Genomic DNA, 27,666 nt, shown 5'->3' on the forward strand with positions numbered 1-27,666 from the left:
CCTTGTGGCATACCTGGCAACAAGGTTGGGCTTCACTGCTGTAAGTATACAGTATACAATTGTATACTTACAGTTACAGAGGCAGTATACAGATTCACTGGGGTGGTGGGAGGCATCAGGGAACAGGAGATGCTCTGTTTACCAGGGCGCCCCTTGAAATAACCAGAATGGCCACAAGCTGATAGAGAGCAGATTTGGGTTGGACATCAGAAAGAACTTCTTCACCATAAGAAGTTCTGGAACGGGCTTCCAAGGGAGGTGGTGCTCTCCCCTACCTTGGGGGGATCTTCAAGAAGAGACTGGACAAACACCTACCTGGGGTCACAGGACCCCAGCACTTTTTCCTGCCGTGGGAGAGGGTCAGACTCGATGATCCATTGAGGTCCCTTCTGACTGTAGCATCTATGAATCTATGAACCAACTGCTAACCCAAAGGCAAGGAAGCTGCTAGCCCTGAGGCTTCCCAGGCGTGTGTTTGCTGACAGAGATCTAATGTGTTTGGCAAATAATGGAGACATTGCGTTTCTCTCAACCTCCAAAATGTCAAACTAACTTGCACAACATATGGCCGTGCAATAGTCTGAGAAGTCATTGCTGTAAGTGGAGCTGGGGGAAATGTGTTCCTATGTATGTGCCAACATGCAGAAGCGTAAATGTTGTGTTCACACACTCCATTTATATGTAGGTAACAGCAACAAAATGGGGCAGAGTGGATAAGAACCAATAGATTTACTGCCTCAATAGCTTTTGTTAAGCCAGCGATGCATGAGATTTCCAAAAGTTGTCTGTGTGCATTGTGTGCTTGCTTGCTTTTTTGGAAAGTGGATGGCACATTCTATACATGTGTGGTCCTTACCGTTGACCAGGAAACAGTAACACCTACCCTCAGGGTTTTACATACAACAGCTCTGAGGCCTGATCCTGTGTAACATTGTTTGGAAAGGCAGGACTCAGACCTGCAATTTGACAAAGACGTCAAGAGACAAGCTTGAAGAGGTGACCCATGTAATTTAAAAATATCCGCTCCTTTTAAAGTCAGTCACATCATTTTAAGGGGAGCAGCTCTTACGTGTTGAATGTTAGAAGTGGAAATCAGAGGCAGTTTAGCAGGGCACTGTTACCTTTGCTGTGCTCCTCGTGATCTGTAAGGCACTGCTGGGAAGTAGGGCAGTGGTATCATACTCATTTTATAGGCCTGAAGAGAGATTGGGTAGATTTTTCAAAAGTCCCTTAGAACCAAAGAGTGAAATGGCCGCTAGGTGTCCCCGTTGCTCTAACCAGCAACAGCCCCTGAGCTAATCAGACCTGAGGCTCCAAGCTGGAATAAGGCAAGAATGTAAACTGTCTCTTCTACCTAGACCTTCCCCAGTATTTGAAGCTTTGGACCCTGGGGAAGTGATTGGATTCATTGCAGGACAGGAGAGGGGAGCAGGGTCCATCCCATTTTTTGGGCCTTTATCCCATCATTGCACCAAAGACTTTAATTTCTCCTACGTACGTGGTGGAGGAACCCTGAAGCCAGACTGGGATTTTACCAACCAGGCATGCATTGTGGGAAGCTGTCTAGTAAGCCCGTGAGGGCCCTGGGTTGGCTTGCACCCAGGTGCTCTTGATACTCGGGAGCTGACATACAGGTCTATATGTAAGTATCTTACTGGATGGCCCGTTCACTCCTTTTCCAAAGTTGGGATAGGCCTAGGAGCAGGTCTGTCTTAAGGATCCACTCCCACAGTCTACATAGCCCTCTGCTTTTTCACTTTCTTATCCTGAGGCACAGGTTCCCCACTGGGCGAGGAAGAACTGGACAGCACCCAGAAGGCTCCTTGGAGCCAGTGATTCCAGCTATATTTCACACCCCATAAAACTGGGAACTACATGGGCGGTGCACAGGAGATCTCAGGGCTGCAGGTGAATAGCTCAGTGCCAAAGCCTGGACTTACACTCCAAATGTGTGGGGCTTTCTATACGCATACCCCAAGAGCTGGACACCCAGTCAGCTGTGATGCCAGATCAGCGAGTGAAATGAGGTCAGGTAAGGGCTCTCTCCTCACATAAACACCAGACATGCAATGAGACCTTTGGTGGCAGGAGGCTCTTTATTTGGTGCCATTTAAAGTGTTCATTGGAGCATGAGCAGCACAATCATACACTCCACCCTGGGCTCCTCTCTGATCAGTTCTGGGCCTTCCAGTTGGGTGGGAATGAACTCAAACTCCCCTCCCTTCTGCCCTAACCCGGGATCTGGAAGGGGCAGCTGGGTGGTTTCAGGACATGTCTCCTTACCTCTCTTTTTTGGGAATCCTACTTTCCTTTCATGCCCCAAGTAGTAACCCTCCTGAGAACAGGGTGGGAGTGACCAGCACTCGGATATTCATTGCTGTATATTCACAATGCACATCGAAGTGTACAGCAGTGACAGTGTGGTTGGTGTGGGTGATAGTAAGTGCTGAGTGGGGCTAGCATGAACCAGGCCATGCAGGCAGGGGAAGCCGTAGCATGAAGGACCGAATGCAGATGGCAGGGGGAAGGGGATATCTCACCATGCCGGTTCAACAGGTCCTCACACCCATGGGAGTCAGGCCCCACTCCAGGTCTGTTTTGTTCTATCTGGGGAAGGCCAGACATGCATCTTTTCTGTCTGGGTCTGCTGCTGCCCCTATTCTGAATTGCTGTTGACTATATAGTTGGAGGAGTAGACAGTTCTAAGTTTGGGGCCCCAGCTCCTTATCATGGACCTCCATCCTTTAGGGTGCCTCACAACAGTCTTGGTGCTGGGACAGCCCTGTTGGAGGCTGGTAGGAGGGAAGGGAGTCACCTTCCCAGGTAATCCATCCCACCTTCCTGGCCAGCGCAAACTATGATATTTCTTTCCATGCTGTTGTGACAAGCGAGGGTTCAATGGCCATACTGCGTACTACCAGAAGAGGTCAGGGCTTGGGCCATTGTCCCCATAGGGACAGTGTTTATGGATAAGCCATGGGTGGCTTTTCAGGAGAGCTGTCAATAACTGAGTGCCTTGAACTTGGCCAGGAGCACTGCTAGGTCTAGGCAGGGAAGAGAACTCTGCTTTGCAGCTTTCCACCTAGAAGACAGAAGGTGCTTGGCTCGTAGCACAAGATGGGGATTTTGAGGTGCTTACTGTCTTTGCATGCCAACATCATGGCCTTCCTGGCAGAAGTGACAATCATCTGTCTACAGCACAGGCAACTTGATCTCCTTCCACTAACGCTGGGCTTTGATTGAGGTGTCCAAAGTCCCATTTCTGCAGAGAGAGAAACTGAGGCACAGTGCTCCATAGGCAAGATCAGGCTGCAGAACCCAGGAATCCCAACTTCTTGGATCCTGTATCAGCCTCCTGGAAAAAAGGCTTCCCCAAGTCTGCAGCTGCTGTTCAAAGCAGAAAGCCCAGGGACAGGATCAACATTTTCCAAGGGACAAGTTTTCAAGCATCTCAGACTTGCTGCAGTTATGTGAATTGGACCCCGGCCTAGACATCCAGCATGACTTGCTCATACCCAACCAGTTTCTGTTACTGAATGCTGGCTAGCATTTTCCATCTCCATGTTGCAAAGGGCAATCAACTTTTTTTTTCTCCTCTTTCAAAAATGGAAGACAAAACCCAGGGAGGAGCCCCCACTTGCCCTGGGTGACCCAGAAGGTCTGTTGGCCATGCTCTGCAGGGCATATATCCTGGTGGATTCAGCTGGTGTCTGCTTGGTGTGGGGAAAAGTGGTATCTCACACTGTTCCTCAGAGCCAGTCTTTTAGGAGAGTTTCTGTCTTCTCATTGTGGAGTCAGTTGTCCTTCTGTGTACCTGCACGGGAGGGGACAATGGGGAGACGAAGGGTGGCGTGGATGTGAACACTGGGGCTTCAGCACAGCCCACAGGCAGAGGGGTGAGGTGTATGTGCAAGAGGTGTAGTGAGGGATGGGATGGCTGACCATCCCCTGCTTCTTGGTGTGACCACACTGGGTGCAGCAGGTGATGAAGGAGTGTACAGCTAGGTCAGGCACAGCTTGGTTTTCTTGCTTTCCTAAGGACCATAAGGGCCAGAGCTACATGGCCACCAGAAGCACTGGACTGGGATATGCAACCAGTGACCGGGGTAGGAAGATCAAGTCCTTTCTCCCAACAGGGACTATCTCCTGGTAGCAGGCTGTCAGGGAATCAGTGTCCCAAGGGAAACAGCTCTGCAACCAGAAGGGGCAAGGCAAATTCACGGCACACTGTAGTCTAGAGGAGTGGCAGGAACTCCTTAGGTGAGGGCCATGCAAGGTCTTCCCACATGTGAGTGATTCCAGTGGTGTCTCTACTTCCAGGACTACAGAAAGGCATGGAGATGAGGCAAAGCAAGGTTCTCCTCCTCCCTCACAGCATCCTGTGGTGTGACTCAGCTGTGGCAGGCTTCCAGTGGAGAAGAGAACATGCAGCCTGGCCTGCACAGCGTGGTGTGCCCACTCAAAGCGTGCCCTACTCCTCCTGGTTCAATGAATGGAAGGACAGCCGAGTTCCATGTACTGGGCATGCCGAGGTAATAACAGAACAGTGGCTTAGTTCAAGAGGAATATCTCTGTGTTACAGTGGACTGACATGGATGGCTGGTCCTTGGAGGCAGCCTGAGGGGTTGTCATTAAATTAACACATGAAAACACATAAGCACAGGCAAGGTCTTCTGTAAACATATCTCAGGAGACTCTCACTTTCCTCAGCTGATCCATGGCCAGCACGGGGGGGTGGGGTGGGTGGGAAGGCAAATCTCCTTACATATTGCCACGGTACGTGATGTTAGTGAAGGTAGATGTGGCTTCTTTGTACAAGGGGTTGTTGGCCTGTAACAGAAGCAGAATATTGTTATCTAGGGTTTATTGTTGGCAGATCACATTGTTCACTTTACAGATGAGGAAACTGAGGCAGGGGAAGACTGGCTCAACTTCACATAGGGGCTCAATACAGATAGATGCAGGAGTAGAGTCTGGGCTGCCTCCTTCCCCTTTCCATACTCTGGCCACTAACTCACACTGTGCAATTAGATAATTTAGGGGACCAGACTTTCCAGCAAGCACCAGCCTCAGTCCCCAGGAGGACTCAGCTGAGGGGCTTATGGTCAGGTGTGTGTACCATATGTGTAAAAATCTGTACCCATTGTACCTGAACAGGCATTGAGCTATGGTGAAAATCCAACCCACACACTCATCAGTAGCTTAAATCCATGATACTTAAAAAATGGTCTGGGCTATTGAAAATAGAGATGCTGATGAGCAGTCACTGCCTACCAACCATGTCTCAGGTGTACCATGGCAACAGCATCCTCCATATCAAGACACCTAGGTCTGCAGCTTAGGAAAGCGCTGACAGAATTGGCCCTTCTATTGCCCAAGATCTCAAGTGAAGAAGGACACTAGTGATCTAGTCCTCAATGGGCATTTGTGTGCTTCATCATGGTGTTCAAACATAATTGTTCCTGCTTTGGAGGGACCACAGACTACAGGTTGGGACTGAGGGAGGTCAGCCAAGCTGTGGGTAGGGAGCACAAGGGGTAGGGGCATGCCTGCAAGATGGTGGGGAAGCCCCAGGTAGTAACAGGAGAGGGCTGTATATCAGAAGCTTTTGCTGTGGCTGCCTTGAGCCTGGGCTGACAATGGCACCATTACAAACAATAACGCATTTAAGAGAAAGAGAAGAGCAAAGTATAAGAATCGTAGCCCAGAAGGAGCCTAGGTGCAAGGCACAGGCAAAGCCCCCATCTGGCTGTTGAAACCTCTTAGGATTGCTGGCCTAGCATGAGGGGAACATACTGCATTGCTGAACTGTCCCGTGCATTGTGTGCATCAGCCTTTCCAGCTGGCCTGTGGCAGATGGGACACTTTGGCAGGGCTGCCAGGGTGGAAAAACAGGAGCAGGGAGTGAGTAAGAAGCATGTGCCCCCTGATGGACCTTTTGGTCTCCTTTCCACCCCCAATACTTCCCAACTCCCTCTGGCCTTCCCCTCTTTTGTTTTCCTGCTGCAGTGTCTCTTGATTTCTCCATGAGTCACTGTACTACCCAGGATCCTGCCTGAACACATTTATCTTCCCTCAGACAGGGCCTCGCCTCTGCACTTCTGAGACAGAACATGGTCTAAGAGCTGGCACCCCAACACCCCACCCCAGAGGACAGCAAAGCAGGGTGCTGACCCAGCCCTTCGGCCCTTACCGTGTCCCACTTTGCCTTTGCCTTCTCTTCCTCAAACTTGGCGAACTCCCGCCGGTCATGGATGGTGATGAGCAGCTTCCAGATGAGCAGGGCTGCCAAGCCAATAAGTAGGATAGCTCCTGCCACGGAGAGCAGGACCACAAGGATATCAGGCCCCTTAGGGCAGTCTGGCAAAGAAAGGAGGGCATTAGGTCTCTCCTTATGATCCACCTACAACATCCAGCAACTCAATGCATGGTCAGGGTATACAAAGCACCTGCTGGAATAGCAGCTTCACTGAAGCTCCTTTGGCCAACAGCAGTAGGGGGTCTCTTATTCCTGTGCTGCTAGAGGGCAACATAACTCACCTATGTCTAGGGCCTGACCCTGTATACACTTAAATGTGTGAGTAGCCCCATTGTGTGTTCAAAGGGCAGATTTTCAAAACATCTGATTGAAATTGAACCACTTTGAGGCCTGGGCACCCTGCAGATCCTTTGGGCATCCCAGATGCAGTGTTTGCGAATGGGACCCAAAGGCAGGACATTCCATACAGCCACGATTTAACAATCAAAGCTCCAGGGGCAAGTTAGCTTTGGGTGTGACTCCTTTGGCTGCAGGAAGGATTTGGCTGTCTAGTATCTTCCTGTTAAAATTAGTGTTCCTATGCAGTGCAGACACGGTGTTCCCATCTGGAGGGAGGGCTTGGTCTTGGTTCTCTTTCTTTCCCAGGGTGCAGGCTCAATCCTGTTGTTAGCAGCGTATCATGTACAATGCCACAGGCTGAGCATGCCCCTTCCCTGGGAGACTCACCAAGTCCCTGGCTATAGAGTGCCCAGTGTATATTCAGAGAAAAGCAGGCATGGGAGGAGAGAAGGGGTGGGGGGAGAAGGGAAGTGTAAGACAGCTGTGACCACAGCTTCTGGGAGTCTCACTCACACATCTGGAGGAGGAGGGAAGGGAGGGTCTCTGGCTGGGTTAATGCTATGTCCTACAGTCCCTGGCTGGAAAGGGCTGACCTGCCTTGCCTCTTCTAGGCAGAGAGAGGCCCCATCTCCAGAGACACAGTGGGCCAGTGCTCAAAAGTAAGGGAAAGAAATAAAAATAAAGCAGGGTCAATCAAGTGTATGAGGCCATGGCTCATCATAGGCAGAATGGGCTGGGACGACAGCTCCTGTGTATCCTGAGTAGATGGCTCCTATGGAAGTTTGACATGCCAGTCTGTTCCAGGCCTGGGCTTTCCTGGTGGCCAATTCATAGCAGTTGTGCTTGGCTTGGCCGCTAAGACCACTGTCCCAAGGTGCCTAAGAGCTCTGACAAGACTCATCCTGGAGATGAACCTGGAGATACAGATTTACTCCATGACCTTGGGCAAATCCTCCTCTCTGTGTTTCAGTCTTCCATCTACAACATGGGGAGACAGCACAGCCGTGACTCACCAGGTGATAATCATGTTAAAGATAGTGAGATATGATCAGAGTGCTGCTTCCTGTTTGAGGGCCAGGCAGTTCTTTCTCTTTGACCTGGCTTTTGCCTCCGTTTCTACTCAAGCATGGGAGGACATAGGCTGGGTGGGCAGGAGGTGGGAGATAGGAGCCCTGGTCTCTTGGACAGGGTGTAGTTTAGGCTGGCTTTCCCAGGCATCTCCTGAACCCACCCATTGGGGATGATTCTTGTGGCTTTGCTAAGTTTTTGATCCCTCCAACAGCCCTTGGCTGACTCCTGTCTGAACCTCCCACGCGCTGAGCTGACAGGCTATGTCAACCACTTGCTTATATGGCTCTGTCTGATAAGGCAAGGGAGGGCTGAGTTAACACTTCCTTGTACGTGTTTGTGTCTCACAGAGGAGCAACAATCCCTGCACTCCATCAACCCCTTCCTCCCTCCCTCCCTCCCCGCTGCCTGCCGGCCCGCCCTTCTTCCTTGTCTGCCCCTGCCTTACACAGGCTGTGCAACCAAAGCAAAAAACAAACCTGAGCTGATGTTTTCCTGCCACCTGGGAGTTTTGGGGAGCCCAGCCCAGCAGATGGCAGCGGGGCTGCAATTACAGCTGGTAGCCACTTTCCCTCCTCTGCCTTCTCCAGGGCTTTGCCTGCACTGCTCATGAGTTGGACACCCCAGGAAATGTTTAGGGCAATTATTTGGGCTGGAGGAGTTTTGGTGAGCTGGCGCGGGCTGGGTCAGCACTCCCTCTGGCTCTCGGCCCACAATAGCTTACCAAAACTCCCTAAATGGCTCTGTCCTGTGTTAGGCTGGGCAGGTGGGATGGGGCTATGGGGAGTGGTGTCTGGGAGCAGGACGAGGGGGTGGGACTGGGACTAGGGCTGAGATCCAGATCATGGGGCTGGGACAGAGCTGCAATCTGCTCCCTGCATGCCCCTGCCCACAGAACTAACACCCATCACAGGGACATGCAGGCAGTGGCTCTGCTCTGGATTGCAGCTTTCTGCTGTCCCCGTCCTGTGATCCCGATCCTGACCCTGGCCCTTGCTCCCTGCCCACCTGCGGCCCCATCCTGCCTGCTCAGCCATACAACCCTGCCACACACCCTGCTGGTGTCCAGGGAGACCATCCCTGTCTACCCACTCTGTTGGGTGGCCTGGGCAGTGGGTATATGGAGGACAGGCAAGGGTGCCCAGGCAGCAGAGCCTGGTCCAGCAAGCAGGAGTGGCAATGGAGGCTGGCAGCAGCAGCTGCCCAAAATCCCTTGCTGGGCCAGATCCAGCCCAACAGCTGTATTTTGCCCACCCCTGGTTTAGGGGAACAGTTCTTCCTGCTTGCTGGTCTGCAGAGGGAGTAGTGTCATCTCTCCTTTGGTCTGGGTCCACGGCTGGTACATAGCTGCCCTGAGATGCTACCTATTTACGCTGGCATGCTGAGGGCTCATTGCAAAGCTAGAAAGCCTAGACACTAACACGGTGTTCTTTCCCTCCAGCATGTGAGGGCTGGGCCTCTAAAGTGCTCTTTGGAAAATGCAGCCCAAGGAGAGGCGAGGAATCATGCAGGTGGAAGGCATCTAGTCTTTGATGTGTACACCAGCTCCAAGGAAACTGCTAAGCTGTGCAGCAGCAGAGAGAGATTGACACAGGAAGACACTGTCTTCGACTGTGAAAGGAGTTCTTACTGTCACATGAACACTATCCTCACTTACCAGCCCTCCATCTGAGCTACAGTGGCCCAGGAGAGAGGAGAGAAGTGAAAAATGGCCTTGAACCCCAGACCAGTAGCTGTGTAACTAAACAAACAAATCCTGGAGAGATGCAGTGGTGTAACAGAGTAAACTTAACTAAGGATCTGTGGCAGCCTCAGGTCCTGCGTCCCAGAACCCTTCCTAACTCAGTACTGCAAGGGCAGTGGTCAGAATCCTTCTAGGGCATCTAGTTCTCTGGGCACAAAAGTCTCTGAAAGCAGCTTAGGATGAGTTGACATTCAAAGGCATGATTCTCTAGGATGAAGGAAGTCTTCTTGCCACCCCTGGGGCAGATGAGGGTGTAGGATAGTGCTGAAGAACTGGCAGTAACTGATGAGATTTCCCAGCAACGGCCTGCAGCATCCTAAGTGTGACCACACTCGTAGTCAGCTTTGGAAACTGCCTGTTCTGGCCCTTCCCCTGCACATATGTGGGTGCTATCACTTCCATTCGCTGAGGCCAGAATTCCCCAGCAGCTCAGCCTCACATAAGGCATGAAAGCAATATAAAGAACACAGGGATCGCAGCCTCCTTCACTTCTGCTTTGTTCACTAGCCTGGCTCATTGCCAGTCTAAATTGGTATCACCAGGGACACAGAGGTTTCTAAATTAACCCAGATACACGCTGTTGTCCCATGCCCCAAGGGATCAGCTGGGTACTGCCTTCTGCCTGTGAACTCGGAGCTCAAGTCTCATGCCTCCTGCCCAGGCAGTACAGTGAGGATGAAGGGAAGCTGGGAAAACTGACTCAGAGGTAGACCAGGGAGAAAAAGTAGACTTGGAGCAAAAATTAAACAAAAATGAATAGAGAGAGGGGGCTTCTGGGAGACCACTGGAATCTGGACTAGGCAGCAGAGCCATCAGGGATAATGGATGTATTGGCCTGCAACTTGGCACTGACACCTTGATGGCTTCCCAGCAGCTGAGCTGGATGAAGCAGATGGCTGTTTGATATAAGGAAGAAAGAGTAGTAGGAAACTTACACCTCAGGGGCTCACATTTTGGCCTTGGAACATGCAGTAAACCCTCCCTGCCTGCATGGAATTGGCCTGGGGTGAAATTCACTCTGATGAACTTTATTCCTTTTCTAGTCAGCTGTGTAGCACTCTAGGGCCTGTGTAGAAGGGGCAGAACAGAGCCCAGGGCAGCCCTCCTGCATGGCAGAAATACCACCCAGATGACAGCAGAGAGAGACCTTAAGGGGTGACTGAACAGACTGTAGTGGGAAGTGTGTCTTCTGCCACCTCTTCCAGGGACACAGACAGGATGGAGTTAGGGCCTCCCTTAGCTCAGCAACTCACCTGGCTCCTTAATGACATAGAGAATGGATTTCCCGCTGGAGTCCTCATAGTACTGGAACCTTACCACACAGTCGTTCTCATCCTTGTAGGTGCAGTTCACTGCATCTTTGCCTTTGTCATCTGCCAGGGAAGGAGAAGGAAGAACCTTCAACCCAGCCCAGGTGGCCACTGTAGGTTGGGTCAGAACTGGGCAGAAGGTCCTGTCTTACCTGGGCCACAGCCTAAGCCCAAATCTGGCCTTATGCAGCCAAAAAGCAGTGTACAATGGACCCTAAATTGGGACATGGGTTGGGTGGCTACTAGGTACTACAGTTTGAATGTTCAAAGCTGCCTGGGGTGCTGGCACATGGTGGGTATTGAGCCATCTCAACACCCAGCTATATTAGAAGAATGGTTGGAGGTTAATGTGTGCCACCTAAACGTGAACTAATCTCAGCTACTTCTCCCAACAGGCTGTCCTTCGTCTTCCCTGAATGTGGCCTTAGGAACCAGCTGGCACTTTTTAGAGCCCACAAGTCATGTTTCTGAAACACCACAGGAAATCACAGCCTGTGTGGGCTCTACAAATGGGACTGGGAGCTGAAGACTTGATGTCAGGCTCTGGTTTCATGGTTTCTGTGCCTGAGCCACAGGACTCCAATGCAAATACCCAGGCTGGCTGGCTCCAAGGGACTGTATCATCACCCTGAAGCAATTTGTTTTTCCTCCCCCAGCCCCTTGTGCAATGGGACAGCCAGTGGGGACTGTCCAGGCCAGAACAGCAACCTGGCAATCCAACTGGTGGTCTGACCACCTACAGCCCTCAGCTTCACTTACTAAGTTCCTCCACTGGCACGATCTCGTCACGGCAGTTGCGGCTGCAGGTTTGCTCCTCCATCAGGGTTCCTCTCTCAAATTTCTTACACTCCACACACTCCCTGAGGGACAAGAAGATACAATGAGGGACAGCAACATTGGGGGATCCTACATGCAACTCCAGGGCCCTCAGCAAAGCCTTTAGGCTTGAGTCCGTTATGACTGAAGGCTCGGGGTTTTTCCAGGCTGCGCTGCGGCAGCCCTCCAGAGGGGAGGGGTGTGGAGAGGGGTGCCCCCATGAGGTTTTTGGGTGTAGGGTCAGGACATAGGGTCTAATTGCAACTCTCACACCTGTGAGAGGGGGCCTCCCTTGGAGATCCTGGCCCCAGTAAGTAGGTGGAAGACCTGGATTCTGGACCTCTCAGTTGAGTGTTGCTCTTCCCTGTGCAAACCCCTTTTCCTGAATGTGTGCCAAAAGGTCAGCTGCCTCTTACAACGGGGATATTGCAAACTCGTGTTTCCCCTGTGCACTGCTACCTGAGGTCACACAGAGCTGCAAAGCCCAGTGCTCACCTACTGATCCCTGAATTCCCAGAGATCCCTGAATTGTCACCTGCACTGATTTAAAGCCAGCCTCAGGTGCTAAGATCTGTGCAAGCCCAATGCCTTCTAAGGAAGCTGGCCCAATTTGTAGCCTGGCAAGCTCTGTCCAGTATTGGTCGGTTCACTAGCAAACCCATCTAACGTGGCCTGGCCTGCTCCAACCATCCTCGTGGGGCCAGGTCTAGCCTTCTTTGATTACAACCTGGCTCTGTCAGCATGGTTTTCCCCTGCTAGGCCCATGCCCCCAACCTTTCTCTCACTCACTCACTCACTCACTCACTCACTCACTTACTCACTCACTCACTCACTCACTTCTTGATGGTACAGGCATCAGGACAGGTGGGGCATTTCTCACAGGTGTCCCCGTAGGAGCCAGGCTGTGTGCAGTCACACTTCCCGCACACACAGTGGCCATGCCCACTGCACACCAGCCCATTGCTGGACATGCATGTGTCAGTGCGTGTGGTGCAGTTGCAGTAGTCCCCTGTCCAGTCAGAGTCACACAGGCAATCCCCACAGCTGCACTGCCCATGACCTGTGAAAAAAACAAGGGCATCAGGAAACAGGCAAGGCAGGAAAATTACTTCCCAATAGCAGTATCCACATTGTAGCCATATTGTTCTAGAAGCAAAAGGAATCAAAACTTGTGGAAGAGGTGATATTTTTATTAGACCAACTAGATATTTGCAAACAAAGTATTTTATTTATTTGCAGTCTTTTGGGTGCACACACCCTTCATCAGGCATAGGAGAGAGCAGAGACTACAAGTTCTCCTAGGTAGACATGAACATTTTCATGTCTACTTAGGGGAATGTGTACAATCTCTGCTTTCTTATGCCTGATGAAGGGTGTGTGTGCCTAAAAGCTTGCAAATAAATAAAATAATTTGTTTGCAAATATCTAGTTAGTCTAATAAAAGATATCACCACTTCCATGAGTTTTGATTCCTTTTCCCAATAGCAGGACTTTCACCTGGACTGGCCTCTGCCTTTTGGGACACTGTGGGTGCATCTACTTGTTCATTTACGTGCCAAATTATGATGCATTACATTTAGTACCTGCATTAGCGCAGAAGAGCACTTTTTGTGCAATGCTTAATGTGTATTGGATTAAAGCTACTGCACATTAGCACGTTTTTTGCGAACTGTGCTAATATGCAGTCAGATTAGTCCAATGTGCATTAAGTGTCTTGTGTAGCCACGTCCAGTGATTCCAAAGTGGGCACAATGGTCCTGAAAGGAAGGAGCTGATATGCGGGTGGGGGAGCAGTTGCCAAACTAATTTTTTTTCCCCTCAGCCTCAGCTCTGTCTGCCCACATATTTCTGCTTTTTCACCTCAGGTCTTTCCTCCTCTCTAGCTCTGCCATTCCCTTTCCCAGCTCTGCATTGACTTGCCTTGAATAGACCCTGTTATTCCAGCCCTGGGCCTCAGCCCTAAATGTGCAGTTTTCCCTTCCTTAAACACAACAAACAGTTCATGCATTGAGTTTCACCTTCAAAGTGAACAGCACACTGATGGGAAACTCTTCTGTTCAGAGGATTTCCAGGGCTTGCATGAAGCAGACAGCTTGCAACTTTCATTCTTTGGTTACTTTGAGTTATATGGGTTTTGCTTTTGTTTTTCATCTTGAATAAACCTAGGTCTGAAAACCAGCAGCTCATCTCTGGTTCCCTACCTTGGACCATAAACCACAAATTCCTGGTATCCTTTGGATGGCTTCTGTGAACACTCAGCCCCAAACTCTGGACATTGAGAGGAGGCTCAAGCTGCAAAATGAAGACCAAGGCTCCAAGGTGACCAAAGTCTCAGTTTTGATTCTGGTCCAAAAGGTTCCAGAAAATAATGAAACCAGCCCTAGCCAACTGGGCCCCAGTGCTGCCTTTATACCATAGGAGCCCTAGCACTCTGTTTTCAGTATCTGTGAACAATATAACTGGAGCCCCTTGATTCAGGATTCATTATGAAAGTTATCCAGTGCTGTACATTCACCTCTTCCACTAGCCCCAGGGTGCATCAATGTTGGTGGAGGAAATAAATGTGTAACTTAACTAATGGGAAGCTAGGAATGAGTCATGGGAAAGGCAGCTGGAAACAAAGTGTTTGTGGTACTGCATGGAAAATCTGGTTAAGGAACTGGTTGGGGTTGGAGAAGGGGATATCACCCAGATAAATGATGAAAAGTGGGCGAGGAGATGCACTGGCCATGTTACCTGGGAGATAAGGGCTTTGGTATAGGGGTCAAGAAGGTGCAAAGCAGAATTGCGTGAAGGATGGTACTGGCACAGCACAGGGTAACGGCATGGCCGAGGCCCTCTGCTGACCTGGAATTTGGGGCAGGTGGAGGAGGTAGGGCCCAGGTCTGATCCAGCAAATTGTTCATTGTTTGGTGGAGTAAGTTGGGGAGTCAGTATGATCACTGATCAGTAAAGGAGAAGCCAGTGAGGGACAGAGGTGGAGGGAGATCAGAGAGGCCTGGTGTTGCTGTGATTCAGACTTGGTCCAGCAGGCACTTGAGAGTCAGCCTGAGGCACATGGAGGGAATTTAATACAAGTTTCCTTTCACTCATTTTTAAAGTGACCAACATGCATCCAGAGAGCCTAAGCAGGGCAGAGATGGAAGGGTAACTGCCCTCCCCCGCCCCCCCCAGGACCTGGACTGGCTGGAGCTTTGTAACCACCTGATCTGTGACTCCCAGAAACATGCCATCCTTGAAAGGACCTTTGCTGGTGACAAGGAAGCCACCTCTGTTTTGAGAATTTGTGTTTCAAAGGTGGTAAGGAGTCATCCCTTCCCCAATAGTCAGACTCACCCTCTTCTAGCTGACTGAATTGGACAGAAATGCTCCTCTCCCATAGTTAATGCATTGCTTTTCACAGTTTCGAGAATGATTGGTTGCAGCTGAATAGATCGTACAGTACAATGGATGGGTGCTCAGTGGTTCTTACCCCATGAGTCATACAGATGCCTTGGACTATTCCCTTGAGATCAATGGTCTGGATGGATCATCAGAAAAAAAAAAAGCAAGGACCTTCCTTCCCCACCTTGATAATGCTAATGTAAGGGGTGCATCACAGGATGTGTGACTACAAAGGCACCAGAGCAGGGTGAGAGGGAGTTTGCACAATGCTGTGGCCTGAGGCTCTGGAAGTGCTGGAGGTTCTGGAGTGAGCCATGCATGCGGTAGAGTCCCTCTATGATTCAGTTTGGTGGGGGAATTTCCAAACTCTGTGTGTGTGTGTGTGCGCGCGCGCGTTTGTGTTTTGGGTGGGGCGGAAGGGCAGGAAGGAGATTGTAAAAATGTTGGTCAAAAAGAGGAGCCCCAGAACAGACTGCAAACCTTGGAGCTGGCTATTGGCTGTGTTGAACACCTAGCAGAACGTAGTGCTCTGCTTTCAGTTATACCATGGCCAGCCTGCTGTCTAGGAGTCTGTCCTCTTATTCCATGCAGCTGAGAAGGTGCTTCGTAAGGCTAGGGGAGGAGATGGGAGGCATTGAGTATGTTTGCACCCTCCTGTTTTTGGGCTGCTGTTGGGGCTGGAAAATCCTCCTGGTGTAACAGCCCAGGGGCTGCTTCCCCACCATATTTATTGGTCACTGCATATTTATTGGCCCTGACTTATCTTGGGCTATGTCCCTATGTCCTGGCGGTTCCAGGGGCAGTGCAAGTCTGTCTACAGCACTCCAAGGTAGAGGCCAAGAGCCACCCAGCTGGCATGTCTCCACTGAAATGTACACAAGTGTAATCAAGGGCTTCAAAATGTTGTGATCTGCATGCTCATGGGGTCCACACAGGAAGCCAGAGCAGCATCTAGAGCGCTCTTTATGCACTGACTTGCTCTGCTTTACATTTCTTGTGCATTCAAGCCCTGGCAGCAGGACTTGTCCCTGAATGAGACCTTGGCTTCCAGGCACAGGCTGAACTCCAGCTGACTTGGTGGCCTGGGGGATGGATGGATGCTGGGCCATGCTTGTCATTATATGACAGTCCCTGGAAGCACAGAAGTGCCACAGCTGGTGACAAAGGCCTTTAGGAGATACCCATAACCTATAGTTTTGCCTTTCTGCTCTCACTACAGGGGGAGTGCCAGATACATGGCCCAAGTGCATTATATTGTGGGTAGGTGGGTAGGTGCAGCTGGCATAACCATCATGTAGGACACACCTCAGCACCAGTGCCAAAATGTGGGTGACAAAGGCACCTTTCTACCAACCTTCTTATCACAGGAACAAAGGCCAAAGAGCTGCAAACCTGTTATCTTCATTCATCAGGTTCACATAGGGACAAGAAGTAGTTGGTGGGGGCACACTGAGAGAGAGTCGGGGTTCGTAGATGGCACAACAGTGACCCAAGGCTAAGTACTACCCCAGAGGGCAGGATCCTAATCTAGATGGGGTGGAGAGGGGAATGGGGGTGTGTGACATCATTGTTAAAAAGGGAAAGAGTTACTTCATGATTTGCTTTTCCAATAGAGAGCCCCCTGGGCCCTTTAAGGCCTGGGATGAGGATATAGTAAACATATAATCTCTTCTAAAATCCCAACCCCGTGATACACTCCACCCCCTCCCCCAGATTTCACTGACAAAGCACCCTTTGAAAGTATTATCACAATTTGCCAGACCCAGGCAATTTAAGCCACCTTTCATCTCTTGGCATGCTGGCCCTGGTTTATGTTAGAACAGTCTTGGGCCTGCTTTAATTTATGCTCTACTTCTCAGACACCCCATGGATCTAAGCAGCTGAGAAAAGCCCCAGAGCAGAAGGCTCCACCACAGGCCCTCCCTATCTGCAGTCCATCCTTCCCTTTATACCTTCTACCTTCAATATGGCCCTTGTGCTGGACAAGGGTAGCAGGGTTGGCTTCTGCCAGCTCTGTGCTAACCAGGGAAGCTGCCCGTGTATATAGCTGCTTCTACAATGAAATGGTGTAAGGGGGAACTTAGTGCAGCAGGGAATCAGGTCCCTCTCTGCCCTTTCCTCCACCAGTGTGTTTCAAGCTCCAAGCCTGGGGAGCCCACTAGCACCCAAGGCAGTGAGGGGGGAAACTTCTAAAGGCTGAGAGTTTGGGTCAGTCAAGGATCCCTCCATGGCCTGTCCTTGAGTGCATGGCATAGGGCAGGAGGGCTCAGGTCTCTTCTGGGGGATTGTGGTGCTTCCCAGGTGCTCATACACATGCCATTTCACAAGACCCATCAGTGTGAGGATGGAGCGCTGACAGCCGAACAGAACCAGCTGCCACCTGGATCCCCTGCTCTGAGGGCATAGGTTTGAACAAGCCATTGGTCTCCCCTAGTGGAGAGTGGAGGGGGCTCCTTCTGGAGCAAGCTGTGTACCTGCAGTGCTGCTTCCAGGGAGCCAATGGGGAGGAGAGCTGGACAGGAGTTTGCTGTTGTCCTGTTAGGACATGCTGTTCCCAGTCAGGATCCCCTGTTCGCTCTATGAACCCTGCACAGCTTCCCTTAGCTGCTCATGTGATGAGTAGTGAGGGAAATAAATAGATGCAGTGTTAACACAAACAGCTCAAAGAGGGTTTGCATGTGAGTAGGCACAGCCAGCTGGACAGTGCCAGATGCAATCCAGGCTTTTCTTATGCTATTTGCTCAGCGTAGCCCACTAAAATGCAGCCACTTCTGGGGTGGAACCAGATAGTTGTTTAGCACCATATAGCAACAGGAATCCTGCGTACAGCTGAGAATGAGAAAGAATCTGTAGCATGCAGAATGGGATTATATGAGCTATTACACAGCCAGCATTAACTCTTTTTTTTATAAGGGTTGCCAGGCATCTTGCATCTTGCATTAAACTTCTTGTTCAGAAGGGGAAGTGACACCTCCTGCAGCCCTGCCATAGGCTTGCTCCTAATATGAATGTGGAGAACCTAATGAACTAGTAACCCTTTTTGGGCCCTGTAGGAGGTCTCCCTTCTGAGTACTACATGTGCCCAATCCTACTGAGCTTCTAGGAGCCAGGGGGAAGGTGTTAAAGTAACGTCACTCACCTGAGCACATTTCGCCCTTGAAGCGGACGCAGGAGAAATCATCACACTCGCAGTACTTGCCCGTCACCTTGCCAAAGTCGTTGCTGTGGCAAACGCACTGGCCACAGATACACTCCCCCCTTTGGCTGCAGAGGGGCTGCCCCTCCTGGGGGCTGCAGTTGTCCTGCTGTGAGGGGTTGTACTCCTCCTCAGAGCACTCACAGTGGGAGCCCAGCCGGCCCTGGTAGCAGCTACACACACCACACTCAAAGGTGCCATTGCCCTGGTTGCAGATGGAGCTGTTGGGTTGAGCAGTCTTTTGGCAGCTGCAGTCACAGACAAAATCCACCTCTACGGTCAGGCTGTCCTTGAAGCCCACGGGCTTGATGGTGAAGGATTTCTGCCGCTGTTGTGGGCAGCCCCGTACTTTGGCCTCAATGCTGAAGCTCACCTGGGTAGGGAAGCCAGAGGGGGAGGGGTCAAGATGTGGGACAGCACCCATTGGGTGGCCTGGCCCAAGGTCATTGCTGCCAGCCAGGTCTTTTCACACTTGCCAGGATTTAGGGAGACTGAGCACAGGGAGATGGAGCTGCTTGCTGTGGGGGCATGGAGAACTACTGTGTCTATCTGCATCCATCAGCCTTAGTACAGAATCCTCCATTGTATCTATTCTAGCCAAATCCTGTCTCTTCTTGGCCAAGGCAGGAACCCACCCGAGTGTGAACGTCTCCTCCAAGTGCTGGTTCCAGTTGTGATTCAGGACAACTGGGCAGTACAGGTGGGGCTGGGATTTGGGAATGTGTATAGAGCAGGTGCCTGGGATCAGCAGAACATGTGTCTGGACTCCCCTATCCCAGGGCTGCCCCCAGCGTGACTTACCGTGTCACCTATCTTGAGTCCAACACATGACTTGAGCCCAGGGATTACTTCATTGTTCAAGCAGGTGGCATTGAAGGAGAGGGACAGCTCCTCAGGCAGGTCCCGCACTTCCAGCTCTATCTTGGAACGGATTTTCTGGAAGAGTAAAGGGAAGAAAGAGCAAGGTGGAGATTGAATTCCAGGAAGGCTTTCAAAATGCCACCATATTGGCAACAGGATCCCTGCACTCCCTGCCACCCAACACTATGCCCTGCATTTCCCAGGACTACAATGCAATGCTCTCAGATCAGGTGCAGCAAGATGTATGTAAAACAAACTGAGCAACACTGCAGCTGCTCCCAACCTGTGCTGGATCAGATGCAGTGAGCAAGTGAGGCAAGCTGAGTGCCCTTATGGGAGGTGACCTGTGTCATGTGTTTGGGAAAAGGATCAGTTGTCCAGCAGCCTTTCCTGGGCTGCAGACACATTAGATAGGGGGCCAGCCATCTGTTTAAGGGTAGGGTTGCTGGTATATGGGATGGCCTTGCTTTCTCTGTGCCTCTCTATATGCACATGAGGTGGCAGGTGCTCCCAGCTGGGTCCTGGGAGGCTGGAAGTGTATCTGGATTGCTCAGGGAGCAATGCAAGAAGGTTAAAGCAGACAGAGCATTCACATGACTTTGGAGCTCAGTGATCCCTGGGCAATGATGGCTAGGGTCATTAGGAACGGCAGTCCCCAACCCCATCTGCTCATCTGCATGGGGTACATTTCTTCTGAGGAAAGTATGAATTCCCTAGGAAGCCACAAGTACCAGCCCCACAAAGTGCCTCAGGTGAACCTAACACAGTCTAGTGGCTGCTACTGTAGTGCCATGGCTGCTGAAGCTGCAGAGTGACGTGGTGCCAATGCACCATTACACACTCACCCCATAGGACTCCACAATGAGTTGCAAGACGTTGCTGGAGTCTCCAGACAGGGTCCCCACAGTTGTGCCTGGAATCAGCTCGCTATAGTTCTGGTAAGAAAACACACAGCATCCTAGTCTGCTGGGGAAGGTGAGAGCACAAAGCTGAGGCCTGTGGGGCAGAGCTCTTAATTACTCATCCCATGGAGAATGTGGATTCTGGCTGGGCATCAACCCTGCATTAGCCACCTCTCCCAAAGCTGTGTCCCAGCTAAACACCTTGAAGATCCATCTAAAGCAGTGGGTCTCAACCTCTTTAGGCTCAAGACATCCCTCCTTAGACTCGAGACACCATTCAGAAAATGCCAAGTCTTAGCTTTCACTCCTTTTTTGACTATGGGAGAAAACAAAACAACTCTTCTGTTGCAAAGAACTCAGAAAGACCACAACAGGGGAGAATGATTTTAACACTGTGCATTCCTCTTTGAAATGTCTGGGTTTATCTTGTGAAGTATGTTTACATACCAGACAGTTCTAACATTGTATGGCACCCTGTGGCACCCCTAAAATGATGTCAAGGCATCCTAGGGAGCTGTGATGCTCATGTAGAGAATCACCAGTCTAAAGCCTCCTTGCAGGGTACTTGCAAATGGTAGCAATGTGGTTGCATTGGTGAACATATTGGAGCAAGGGGAGCTGGGCTCTGCTCCCAGCCTGCTGCTGCATGACTCTTGTTCAGTTCCCAGCCACCAAATGGGGACAGCAACACTGAAATGCTACAGTTGGAGAGCAGAGTGCTCTCAGAGGCTCAGTGGGGGTTATGGGAGGTCCTTTGGGTTTAGCAGATTTCGGAGCTCTTCCTCCCTCTGCAGCTAGGACTGTTGGTAAGGGCTATTTAGGCAGGGCAAGTTTGCAGCTCTAGCCATTACTGAGCTTGAACCCTGGTTCTGGTGGCCTCTCCCACACCCAGACCACTTGTGAGCCTGGGGAGAGGCAGAGCTGAAGTGAAGAATGCTCCCATGGGCTTCAATGGCCTCTCCAAAAAGCTGCGCTTCCTCTGCAGCTCTTCCCACTGTGTGACACTGGCTGGAGGCTGTTACCTGGTAGAGGCCTGCCACATTCTCTGTCACGGCAAAGATCAAATTGATGTTCTTCTGTGAGAGCTTCTCAGTCATCAGGCCCAGGGAGGGGTAGTCCTGCAGAGACAGAATGGGGGCACTTGGAACTCAGGCTTCCATGGAAGCCTGCATCCTGCTATCCAGCACCCCAATCTCCTCCCATACCACCCTCCCCCCACCCCAGCACCCTCCAGGTTCTCTTTCCATGAATGTAGGCTGGCTAGTAGGAGGCTTGGGTGCCAGCAGGAGTTATGTGCACTTGCAGCAGTCTGTGCTCCCTCTTAACTGCCTGTCTTGGCAAACCTGGATTTCACAGCCCGATCTCTCAGTCCAGCTCCCATTGACATGTCTGTGAAAGCCCTGCATTTGGCAAAGCTTTACTTGCACATGTACACACGGATGTATATATACATCCCTGCACGCACGCACATGCCTGTGCATCCATTCATGGGTACACACACCTATATGAGCCACACCTGTACAGAATTGTGTGGTTTGGTTTACCTACTGCTAATGCTCCTCAGGTCTCACCAGCTGCTGTTTCTACATCTGTACCTTACCTTGGGGACCCCAAAAAGGTTTCCTGCATTCTACGGAAGGGCCATTCCTCCATCCCTCCCAGCACGTAGGTCATCATGTTTACCATTGTGGTGGATGCTGAGTAGAGGTTATCTTGGCTGATGTGGCACTGCCCATCATTAGGTTGCACGATGCCTGCCAGCCGCCCATCCAATGCAATGTGGGTCTTGGCATCTGTTGTGAAGACCAGTAGGTGGGAAGCATCATTCCTCCAACCAATCTTCTCCTGTGGAAAGACACAAGAGAGGATTTTCAGTGCCCTCAATGTGGTGCTGCTGGGGGACAGTTTATTACTACTATCACCTTTGCTCTGTTATTAGCTTAGCTTCTCCAGAGTTACCATAAAGAACCTGGCACTGGTTCCCACAGAAGCCTGGGGTTGGTTGATGGCTGGTGTGCACCAGTTCGACATTCACATCTCTCCATCTTTCACCTCTGCTCTAGTTGCACATGGTGCTGTGCTCATTATACTGAGAGATGCTGTCTGTAAAGACCTGGGCCAAATAGGCTCCCCACCTCCCCTCATAGCATCCTCCCTCTATCCTGATGAAGGCTCTTACATCACAGACGATCGCTTGGATAATGGCATCGAACCCCCCTTCCGGCGCATCACGGTTTCGTGAGACGCTCTGCTTCTTCACCTCCTCGTTGAAGCGTTGCACTTGGTCTGTGAGTGCCAGCACATGCTTGTAGCCAAACATAGGAAGGCAGGCATATGAAAACCTGTGGGGACAGAGTTAGATGGAGGAATGGTTTAGTTTTGTAGCAGCAGAGAACATTGTGGCAGGGCAGCCTGAGCCTCAGGGGGCATGGCAGCATATTTATTAGTAAAATAAATTTCAACCTTTTTCCATATCATGACTCCTTGTCCACACTGGGACCATCATCCCATTTAGCCAGACCCTGTTCCTGGTTCAATATTAAGAATGGCTGGGCTGTGGTGATCACAACTACCTCAGGGAGGCAGAATGATTCAGCAGTGGGGCCAGCTGCCAGGTGTGGAGAAAAGTCCTGGAAGATCTAGGAACCACGTACACTTCACCACCTTGTGCTCTTAGCAGGGGGTCTGGGTGCACCCTGATTTTGCTAACCACAAATAGTGGCCCTACAATTTATTTATTTTATTTAAATTAACAAGAAGAATCCCTACATGACTCATCTTCTGGATAGAGGAAAGGAGAAAGAATCAGCCACTCATGACAGACACTAATCACTTGCTTTTTGCACCTTGGGGTAGTGCTCAGGTACCATGTAGATGGGTGAGGGGTGAAAAATCTGAATAAGGGAGAAGAGAAAAATAGATGAGGTGTTTGGACAATTTTGGCACCATTTCTGGGTGTGGAATGCTTGAGAAAAATGTTCTTGAGCTTCTTGGAAAATCTGGCGCACATCAACCAGGAGCTTAGTATTAGCGCTCTACTCAGTAGTACGAGGATCCTTGCAAAGAAAAGAAAAGCACAGACACAATTGTGCACTCATTCATGCTCTAAACAGCCACTAGCAGCAATAATTTAAAATATCATTGAAGATTTTGCAATGAGAAGACTTCAGCTTGTTTTTAAATCCGTCATAAAAGCAAAGCAGGCAGCCACTCGCCATTTGTTTTTTTTCCTGTAAGGAACTTGAGAAGTGCCAAATTATACATGACTTATGAAACATCAAGAGCAGCGGCTATTGAATAATACAGAAACCAGTACAGTGACTAGCTGTACATGATGATGAGTTTGGAACCCTGCAGCTGACAGGCATGGGACAGTTTCTTCCATGTCTTAGACAGTTAGAGATTGGTCTAGGCCCTGAAATACAAGGTTTTGCAGCCGCGATGAAATGTGGGCTGGTGTTAATTGCAATTATTTTGGATAGTCTTATCAACGTACATGTCTAACCCCTTTCCACATCTCACTACTTTTTACATGGCTGTGAGTTCCCAGGTCTGATCATATCCCAATGTGCAGAAGCACTGCCGTTTCCTCATTTTGATTTCCCACCCTTTCATTCTGTTGCGTTATGCCTCATTCATGTGTAAGTTCTACCTGGTAGGCACTCTCACTTAGAGGTCCAACTGCTTTGAATCTGCTCCTGTTGCCTTACTAAAGCTTAGCCCATAGCCTGGCCTCCTGTGGGAGTTAGAATCAGCTGTGCCAAGGAGAAATAATTTAACACCATCAAGAAATGTTACTCCAAACTTTGTTTCAATAGGCTCCTTGATTGATAATAATAGTACAAGGGCTTGGATGCACTGTTGTTTATCAGTAGGTTTCACAGGATTTTACCCAGGAAGTCAGCACCATTATCCCCATTTTACAGCAGGGAAAGTGAAACATGGAAAACTGACTTCCTAAGGTGACCTAGGAGGGCAGGGACAGAGATGGGAAAGGAACCCAGATATTCTGAGCCCCAATATGGCATACCGTGCAATAGAGCATACACCCACACTTTGTTAATCCCAGGAGGTAGGCAGTGTGGGTCAATAGATAGATTATTGGCTTGGGAGTCAGGACTCCTTGAATTGCTGTTCAGCTTTGTCCATGGTTCATCATTTAGCTTTGGGCATCTGCACCGTGGTTGCCTAACACCAGAGAACCCCACATGGGCTGCTACCATTAGGTGTAGAGGGGAGAGTCACAGATCCTGTATGTGGGCCAGATCTGGCCTGCAGGGCTCCTAGATGTGTCATGAATTTGGGGGCAGGCCTGCTGCTGAATTTCCAGTTATGAAGCCCCCTTTGGGACACATATTGGTGACAGGGGGGCCAGCAATGTCTGCATTAATGTCTGGGCTGCCACGGTTGCCCACTCTACCACCATTGGATCTAGGACTGGCCCACAAGGCCCTTCATGGTCTGGATCTGGCCAGTGAGGAGCCACACAATCTGGATCTGGTATAGGGCCCTGGGTAAGTTTGACACTCCTGCTTGATGCAGTAATATAAAAAAGCCACTGCACTTCTGTGGACCACTGTTCTGTAAAACGGGAGAAACAGAGCTTACTGTTTATGTCAGTGAAAAAATGAAACAAGTGTTTTATTATTGTCATTATTTTACAAATGGTGATAGGAGCAGAAACATCAAGGGTGCAGCATCCTGCCTTATCTTCATGTGTCCAGATTGCATTTATATCACCGCACAACTGCACTTTTTAGCCCTTACACACAGCTTGGATTGCATTTGTACTCCATCGCTGCACTTATCCTGTGCTTTGCTTCTGAGCATGCTCAGAGGGATGCAATCTGGTTACCCAGGCTACCCTTACTCTCCGTCTTACTCTCAGCAGATAGCCTACACCTAGATGATCTCCAGGAGTGGAAACAGAGCCCAAACTGTTCTACGTGCCAATTATGCGACTACATAAGTGCAGCATAGGTATGTAAAGGTGAACAAGAGTATAGCCCTAACTGTCTTGCTGAAGGCTCCATAGTTAAGCAGCAGAAAACCCAGGGATAAAACTCTCCCTTTCTTTGTTGAATATATCAGGACAGGTCCTTGACTGGCATGAATTGGCAAAGCTCTGTTGATTCATGCCAGGTGCTAGGTTTCCCATTGACATTCTTATGTCATAGTGTCAATTATCTTTCAATATCTATGGCTTCACTGATCCCCTTGAAATGGATGGAGAAACTGTTATTGATTTCAGGCTCTTAGTAGGACTTACTCATAGCAAGGATTGTCAATGGCTTCCTGTGGTGAGATGTACATGTATGGTGACATGGGCTTGTCCACAAAGGCCCCAAAGCCAATCCGCAGGTTGCTGGTGAGCTTGCTCATCTCCTTAGCTAGGTTGGTGCCCAGGTTTTGGATGTTCTTGAGATCATCCTTCATGGAGTTAGACAAATCCATCAGGTAGTAGATGTCCACTGGGTAGTCCTCCACTTGGCGCACTTGGACAGAGAAGATTTGGGAGTCATCTGAAATGGAATGTGACAACAAAGTGAGAAACTTCCTATAGATTCATGGGAGTGTCATGGGGAAGGAGAGGGTTGTGAGATGGAACACTGTGTCAGGAGCACATCCGGGATGTAGGTGTTCAGGTCACAGCATAGGGGATCAGGAACAGGCAAAGTTGGAGAAGCAAGGGTCCAGACTAATCTGGAGTCAGGGGATCAGGAACAGGCAAGTCAAGAAGCTGAGGTCTATAAGGGACTCGGACATAGGTAGTCACTCTGGGTACAGCCACAGGCCAATAGGTGTGTGTATGTTAGGAACAGGGGACAGAGATCTAGACCAGTGCCACTAGCCATGAGGTCTGTAACAGGAAGCAATAACTGCGCATGACCAGGACATGGGTAATTACCTAGGACAACCAGGAGCTTGTTGTCAGAGGACAGGAGTCTGGAACCAAGATGAAGTCAGGAAATAGGGCCCAAGAAACTAGGAATAGGGCATTAGAAATCCAGAACTAGATAGAAAGATGTCTGTCTTTCTGAGCAGCCTGCTGGGCACTGAAAAAGCTGTTGCTTAAGAGCAGGCAGCCACACTCAGTGGGCAACTGGAGCTCGGTGGGGGTAGGCAGGTCACTGGCAACTAGACTACCTAAGGTAACTAGGGCCAGCTGGTGACAGTTTGGCTACGCTGATGCCCTGCCCCTGTTATTGTGAGTTAGATCACAGAACCAGATGGAGCTAAGTCCTAGTCTTACTAGACAGGAGTCTCCTATGCTGGGCAGGGAGTCATATATAAATGGTTTAAGTCATCAGAAAATGGTTTAAATCTGTAACAGAACAGAAGTTCAGTACACATAAACCAGTTTCAAAATGGCTGAAACTGGTTTAAGATAGAGCTGGTTGAATGTAGTATCAGAATTAACTTACTTGGGTCAAACCAGTTTATGAAACTTCCATCCCAGACCCCTTTCTGGTTCAAGTTGAATCACAGTCCCCTGGCATCCCATCATGCTTTCCAGCCCTGTCCTGGGCTGTGCTGTCTGCTCCAGCATAGAAGGGTTGGGGGGAGGCAGGGACTGCCCCTCCCTCCCCCCAGGCAAACCCCAACTGGGGTCTGGGGCCAGAGGGAGGTGGGGAAGAGCTGCCCTACCCTGTCCTGCCCTGCTAAAAACTTACTGCTGGCTGCAACTGTAGACTACAAATCCCGGAGGCACCTGGAAGCAGGAAGAGGAAGTGATGAGCAACCCTGCAGAGTTCTGCTACTGTGAGTCTGGACTGGAAATCCCAGAGACCTTGGGGGCAGCAGGAAGAAGAAGCAAACACATGCTGGCTACGTGCTAGAGAGCCATGCTCTAGCACTCCCCAGCTTCTGGCCTGAGACACTGCAGGTACATGACTGCATTTCCTGAATCAAAAGTGAATGTCTGTCCAGCTGTTTCTCACTTTAATTTTTGCAGCTTAGACTAACCTGCAAAGACTGAATTGATTCAGCCTCAGGTTTTTTGACTATCTGTACTTAGCCCCTAAGTAAAACACCAAAAAGTGCAAAACCTGCACCAAGTAGTATTTATGTTACGGCATATCCTGTATGAGCTTCAGTGCTTTGTCTGAGGCTCCTACATGCATAAAAGCATCAGTATTCCTAGGTAGGCACAGGTCATTCTTGATTTGATAGCTGTGGGTCATGACAAATAAGTGAACATGAGATGAAAACCATGTGCCCACCGCACGAAAGATGCTCTTTCAGGCCTACAAAATCCACATAGCCTGTACAGCCTGGTAGTAACAGACAATACAGATTGAACAGAGGGTGACACCTGGAATCCCAGGCATTTTTCTTATGTTCTGGCTGGTATAAGGTGACATAAAATGCTGTATGCATTTGTCAGGGACAGCATTAGTTAGAGTAGAGATGTCAAAGTTGTCTGGCCCCACAGGTCAGATGAGTGATGCAGACCAGTCCATGGGCTGGATGACTGGTGTAGGGCCAACCCCATGAGCCAGATCAGGTCCACAGATCCTACCCCGTGCCCTGTTCCTGTCTGGGCCCCAGCAGAAAGAGGTCCAACATCCCAGGCTTTTGGCTGTTGCTATGAAAGCCACAGGTAATTCCCTACCCTCATCAAGCCTGTAGGCTGGATGATCTGGCTCTGCGGCCTGGATCTAACCCACAGGCTATGTTTGATATCCCTAAGTTAGAATGACTGGTAGGGGATTATGTTCCACATTAAGCATTTATCACACTTCTAGATCACACTGACTATAATGGTAAAATGCCCCTGTTCCAGC

At 50.0% G+C, this 27,666-nt stretch overlaps 1 protein-coding gene across 1 annotated transcript in view; it reads right to left on the reverse strand.

Annotated features, from left to right (window-relative positions):
• Positions 1-2,077: 2,077 nt before the first annotated feature.
• Positions 2,078-27,666, reverse strand: part of ITGB3 (integrin subunit beta 3) — a 63,412-nt gene continuing 37,823 nt past the window's right edge. Inside the window, exons 4-15 of the mRNA XM_019548488.1 lie at positions 25,149-25,401; positions 22,059-22,221; positions 21,563-21,724; positions 20,902-20,997; positions 19,823-19,912; positions 18,918-19,052; positions 18,060-18,489; positions 12,374-12,596; positions 11,480-11,580; positions 10,664-10,783; positions 6,194-6,360; positions 2,078-4,830 (exon numbers count right to left, since the gene is read on the reverse strand). Coding sequence (XP_019404033.1) covers positions 4,762-4,830; positions 6,194-6,360; positions 10,664-10,783; positions 11,480-11,580; positions 12,374-12,596; positions 18,060-18,489; positions 18,918-19,052; positions 19,823-19,912; positions 20,902-20,997; positions 21,563-21,724; positions 22,059-22,221; positions 25,149-25,401 — 2,009 coding nt within the window. The 3' untranslated portion in view covers positions 2,078-4,761. The remainder of the gene's footprint in view (positions 4,831-6,193; positions 6,361-10,663; positions 10,784-11,479; positions 11,581-12,373; positions 12,597-18,059; positions 18,490-18,917; positions 19,053-19,822; positions 19,913-20,901; positions 20,998-21,562; positions 21,725-22,058; positions 22,222-25,148; positions 25,402-27,666) is intronic.

The sequence above is a fragment of the Crocodylus porosus genome, unplaced genomic scaffold (assembly GCF_001723895.1).
Source record: "Crocodylus porosus isolate Cpor-Errol unplaced genomic scaffold, CroPor_comp1, whole genome shotgun sequence".
NCBI classification, from domain to species: Eukaryota; Metazoa; Chordata; order Crocodylia; family Crocodylidae; genus Crocodylus; species Crocodylus porosus.